The sequence below is a fragment of the Amblyraja radiata genome, unplaced genomic scaffold (assembly GCF_010909765.2).
Source record: "Amblyraja radiata isolate CabotCenter1 unplaced genomic scaffold, sAmbRad1.1.pri S100, whole genome shotgun sequence".
Lineage (NCBI taxonomy): Eukaryota > Metazoa > Chordata > Chondrichthyes > Rajiformes > Rajidae > Amblyraja > Amblyraja radiata.
In genome coordinates, this window is record NW_022630093.1 from 2,970 (window position 1) to 9,051 (window position 6,082).

Genomic DNA, 6,082 nt, shown 5'->3' on the forward strand with positions numbered 1-6,082 from the left:
TCCCCCCCTCTGACCCACTTCTAACTCTCCTCTCACTTGGGCTAGAGCCAATCAAAGATCTTATAGCAGAGCAAGATGGCCTACTCCTACGCAAAACACTTAGAGCGGTCATGGGCAGATTCATGGGTGATTATAGGACCCCTTTTTAGCAACCAGCCTCCGCCATCTTGTTCCGCCACCTTGCTTCCGCCCAAAGATCGGATCTGTAATGTCCTGTTTGCCAGCTTGTTGACGCTCTGTGTTCCCCCTGCAGGGCTTAGGAGCCGGTGCCGTGGATGGAGAGACGAGGACGTGAGCGGCCCCCATCTGCTCGGTGTGCGGGCTGAGCTTCGAGCTGCTGAGCTGCGATGGAGGACCACATGGCGGGACACAACAAGGAGAAGCGTTATGAGTGTGACGTGTGTGGCCAGGCCTGTCAGTACCCGAGCCAGCTGGAGATCCACCGGTGGGTGCACACGGGAGAACCGCAGCAGCACAACCGCGTGGACTCCGGCGAGAGGCCCTTCACCTGCTTCGACTGCGGCAAGAGCTTCAAGACGGCGGATGTGCTGAAGATACACCGGCGGGTGCACACAGGCGAGAAGCCCCATGGCTGCTCCACCTGCGGCAAGAGTTTTGCCCAGTTGTCGGCGTTGTGGGATCACCGGCGGGTGCACAGCAATGAGCGGCCCTTCACCTGCTCCAACTGCGGCAAAGGCTTCAAGTCGTCCATCCACCTGAAGATTCACCAGCGCACTCACACCGGCGAGCGTCCCTACACCTGTGCCCAGTGCGGCAAGGGCTTCACCCGCTCCAGCACCCTGCTGTTGCACCAGCGCACCCACACTGGCGAGCGGCCATACACCTGCACCCAGTGCGGCAAGGGCTTCACCCGCTCCAGCACCCTGCTGCAACACCAGCGCACCCACACTGGCGAGCGGCCATACACCTGCATCCAGTGCGGCAAGGGCTTCACCTGCCCCAGCAACCTGCTGTCCCACCAGCGCACCCATACTGGCGAGCGTCCCTACACCTGCATCCAGTGCGGCAAGGACTTCACCCGCGCCAGCAACCTACTGGTGCACCAGCACACCCACACCAGCGAGCGCCCCTACACCTGCGCCCAGTGCGGCAAGGGTTTCACCCACCCCAGCAGCCTGCTGGTGCACCAGCGCAACCACACCGGCGAGCGCCCCTACACCTGCGTCCAGTGCGGCAAGGGCTTCACCCGCTCCAGCACCCTGCTGCAACACCAGCGCACCCACACTGGCGAGCGGCCATACACCTGCATCCAGTGCGGCAAGTGCTTCACCTGCCCCAGCAACCTGCTGTCCCACCAGCGCACCCATACTGGCGAGCGTCCCTACACCTGCATCCAGTGCGGCAAGGACTTCACCCGCGCCAGCAACCTACTGGTGCACCAGCACACCCACACCAGCGAGCGCCCCTACACCTGCGCCCAGTGCGGCAAGGGTTTCACCCACCCCAGCAACCTGCTGTCCCACCAGCGCACCCATACTGGCGAGCGTCCCTACACCTGCATCCAGTGCGGCAAGGACTTCACCCGCGCCAGCAACCTACTGGTGCACCAGCACACCCACACCAGCGAGCGCCCCTACACCTGCGCCCAGTGCGGCAAGGGTTTCACCCACCCCAGCAGCCTGCTGGTGCACCAGCGCAACCACACCGGCGAGCGCCCCTACACCTGCGTCCAGTGCGGCAAGGGCTTCACCCGCTCCACTAGGCTGTATTCCCACCAGCTCACCCACACCGGCGAGCGTCCCTACACCTGCACCCAGTGCGGCAAGGGCTTCACCCGCTCCAACAACTTACTAGAGCACCAGCGCACCCACACCGGCGAGCGTCCCTACACCTGTGCCCAGTGCGGCAAGGGCTTCATCCGCTCCACCAGGCTGCTGTCCCACCAGCGACTGCACACCAGCGACCGTCCCGTCCCCAGCCCGGTGTGTGGAGAGCGCTTTGCCATGGCCTCCCATGTCCCGTCTAACCAGCACGTGCACACCAGTGGCCAGCCCTACGACTGCCCGTACTGCGGTGAGGAGTTTGACAGCTCACGGGGGTTGCGGCAACACAGGCGGACCCACGCCGGCGAGCAGCTGCTCCCACTGTGACAAGAGAGGACGGGGGCTGCGGGAGCACCAGCGGATACACACCAGAGAGAGACCCTTTGTGTGCGCTGAGTATGGCAAGGCATTCACCCGCCTTGACCACCTGCTGGAGCACCGACGAGACCACACCGGCCAGCGCCCCTTCACCTGCCCGCTCTGCGGCAAGGCCTTTGCCCACTCCTCCAGCCTGTTGGCACACCGCCACGTGGATAGATAGGCACAGTTTAGGTAGACATAAAATGCAGGAAGGAATGGGTAATGTTTCAGGGTCGAGACCGCATCTTCAGTGTCGACCCGAAACGTCACCGATTCCTTGTCTCCAGAGATGCTGCCTGACCCGCTGAGTTACTCCAGCACTCTGTGAATCGTCACCTTTCCATGTTCTCCACCGATGCTGTCTGACCCGCTGATTTTCTCCAGCACTTTGTGTTAGTCATAAAGTGATACAGTGTGGAAACAGGACCTTCGGCCCAACTTTCCCACACCGACCAACATGTTCCAGCTACACTAGTCACATCTGCCTGTGTTTGGTCCATATCCCTCCAAACTTGGCCTATCCGTGTAACTGTCTAACTGTTTCTTAGGATAGTCACAGCCTCAACTACCTCCTCTGACAGTTTGTTCCATACTCCCACCACCCTGTGTGAGAATGTTACCCCTCAGTTTCCTTTTAAATCTTTTCCCCTTCACCTTGAACCCATGTCCGCTGGTCATCGATTCCCCCACTCTGGGCAAAAGATTCTGTGCATCTACCTAAATTGTGTTCTGTGCAAGATTCCAGCATCTGCAGTTTCTTGTGTCTCCCTCACCGATCTCCACCTATCACTTCTGAAGATGGGTCTCAACCTGAAACGTCACCCATTCCTTATCTCTAGAGATGCTGCCTGTCCCGCTGAGTTACTCCAGCATTTGTGTTCACCTATCACTTGCCAGGCTTTGTCCAGCCCCCATCTCTCTTTTCCAGCTTCCTCCCCCCACCCACCCACTCCACTCAGTCTGAAGAAGGGTCCTGACTCAAAACGTCGTCTATCCATTCCCTCTAAAGCGGTGGAGGAACTCAGTGGGTCAGGCCGCATCTGTAGAGGGAAGGGAATCTAAGGCAACCACTCCCACCTCTCCTTTCCAACTTTCTCCACCCCCCACACCAAGCAGTCTGAAGAAGGGTCCTGACCTAGAATGTTGCCTGTCCATGCTCTCCAGACGTGCAAGTTACTCCAGGAGACTGTGTCTCTTTTTGTAAACCAGCATCTGCTGTTCCTTCTATCTGGTCCTCGATTCCCCCACTCTGCATTGTGCTCGGTCCGCCAAGGCTAAGGACGGATAAGGACCAAACACAAACACTCCCAGTTGCCAACCATTTCAACTCCCCTTCCCATTCCCACACTGACCTTTTTGCCTGGGCCTCCTCCATTGCCAGAGTGATGTGACACACAAACTGGAGGAACAGCACCTCATAGCTTACAGCCGAATGAGATGAACATTGAATTCTTCAAATTAAGGAGACTCCCCCCCCCCCCCCCCCCCCCCCGACCTAATCAAGTCCTGGAGTCTTGATTCTCCTCCAAAGTGCCGGTAGAACTCAGCAGGTCAGCCATCCGTGGTGGGAAACGGATGGAGAAGTGTTCCTTATATAAGCCCCTCCTTGGCCCTGTCGAGGAGCAGACCATCAACAGTACCAGCATCTTCTCATTCATACTGTACCCAAGGGAAATGCTAAAGTGAGCCAAGCTGCACACAGCCGACTGCTCACAGTACCAGCTGGCTGCCACTGGCCCAAACACTTAAAGGCATTTAAATGTGTTTTTTTTAAAGAGAGTCTTGACGTATTTGTGCCTTACGTAACAAATAAATCCATTTTTTTCCTGACCTCACTGTGTTTTTCGTAATTCTTCAGAATTCATGTTGTTATCAATAATGAGAGAAAATGCAAACCATCTCCAGAAATGATAAGAAATTATTCTCGCCTCCATGCATATCTGTAACTGTAGGGCAGTTGCACACCTCCCCACTACTTCAAAGATAGTTCCTACAGCTGGCAATATCGTTTGGCTGCTCTTGTGTTTTATTTGTTTAATGGATTTGATTAGATTAGGAAATGTTTCCTTTCCTACAAGGGTCATTCTTCTGAGGAGTTTCTATAGCAACATGCCCACTCTTGCCTTTATGAAGGGAATGAAGATTTGTACTGCAAGGTATGCCTGACAAATAATGGATTAGCTGTACAAAATATGATCCATTGATTCAATTGTGGTCAAATCCTAGTGAACACTCACCTTTTTCTAATGCAGCCGTCACCAACGTTGCAAAAGAAAAAGGGCAATTATTATACACATTCTGCACAACATACTTTTTTGACACCAAACAATGTTACATTTTGTTTCAGGCTATGCTTTACCAATCTTCACTGTTTGAAGCCATTTCAGCCTTCAATGGTGAACATTGCTTATCTCTGCTGATACAAACTTTTAGCTTGATACTAGACCAAGTGGGACCAGTTGTGTCCCTGTCACACGGTAGGCCTGGTCCCCAACGCAACCAGTTCCCGTAATGCAATATTTCACCACTCACCTGTTCCCCCAATACAATAATCCTCAACTCACCCAAAGCCCCCAAATGTGCAGGGACAGCTTATTTCCTCTTATCCCCCAGCACTCTCTCCCCTCCAATTCAGCCCCCCAATTGCACTTGCTGCCAGGAATTTAAAAAATAATCAAATTGCACTTCCCCTGCCTCCCCCAGCACTCCCTTCCCTCCCCTTCCTCTTCAGCCTCCCTGTTTTTAAACTTTTAAAAACTTCCCACAGGACTAAGTGGGGATGGCCAGCAAGGATTGGATCCCATTGTGGCATCATAGCTGTAACTGCCAGTGTGCAGATGGAAGCAAGTGTTGTCAAGGTGGGATTTTGTAAAGTTAAACATGTGAATAACTTGTAAAACATAACATCAATCTGAACAAAACTTGATAAAAAAGACACCACAAGACAATTGGGCCTCAGCGCTTAATCTCAAAATGAGACGCAGCCGAGATTACTTCCAGAAGCTTTTACTTTCAATCTTAGCAAGAATCTTTCCACATTTCACTTCACTCCTTGGAATTTTAAGAGTGATTGGTCTGTTCCCTTTTTTGTGCCGCTCCTACATCAACAATTCAATGAGCTTGTATTAAGAATATTATCCTTATCTCTGTTAGATTACAATCAAGTATTACAGCAAGTTTGTACCTCCTCCAACCTCATCTACTGCATCCGCTGTTCCAGGTGACAACTTCTCTACATCGGCAAGACCAAGCGCAGGCTCTCCCGGTGACCCAGCACTTACTCCCCCTCCCAGTCCCAATCTGACCTTTCTGTCCTAGGGCTCCATTGGCAGAGTGATGCCCAGTGCTAATTGGAGGAACAGCACCTCATATCCCATCCCTTCCCCTTCCTCATTTTCCCACTAGTCTTACTGTCTCTGCCTACATTCTTTCTTTATCCAGCCCTCTCCTCTGACATCAGTCTGAAGAAGGGTCTCACCCTGAAACATTGCCAATTCGTTCTCTCCATAGACGCTGCCTCGCCCGCTGAGTTTCTCCAGCAGTTTGTGTCTCCCTTCGATTTTACCAGCGTCTGTAGTTCTTTCTTTAACATTCCAGCAAGGAGACTCCCATTTAAACACCAATGCTGAATACACGGCTGACCATCAGGAACATGCAGTGTGAAAGTGATCATTAATCCATCATGCGATTCGACCACAATCAAACACTTTTACTTGTACTGGTTCTGACCTCCAAGTCTATCATTCTGGTGACAGTTTACCACTAAATCCAGAAAACCCACTGGCAAACACAAAGGTCACATGAAGTGCTGGGTCGACAACATTGCCGACCTCCCGAAATTAGCCGACTTATTAACTTCCATTTCAAGGTCACATTTATTGTCACATGAACCAATTAAGTTATAGTGATATTTGAATGACCATACAGCCATACAAGTA

The 6,082-nt window shown here is 53.0% G+C and overlaps 1 protein-coding gene across 1 annotated transcript; it reads left to right on the plus strand.

The window, feature by feature from the left end:
- Positions 1-845: 845 nt before the first annotated feature.
- On the plus strand, positions 846-1,987 carry LOC116969078 (histone-lysine N-methyltransferase PRDM9-like; the record flags this gene model as incomplete). The annotated part of the gene is made up of 2 exons (XM_033016025.1): positions 846-1,422; positions 1,956-1,987. Coding segments are annotated over 2 exons (609 nt in total), but the record flags the coding sequence as incomplete, so codon positions are not given.
- Positions 1,988-6,082: the final 4,095 nt, after the last annotated feature.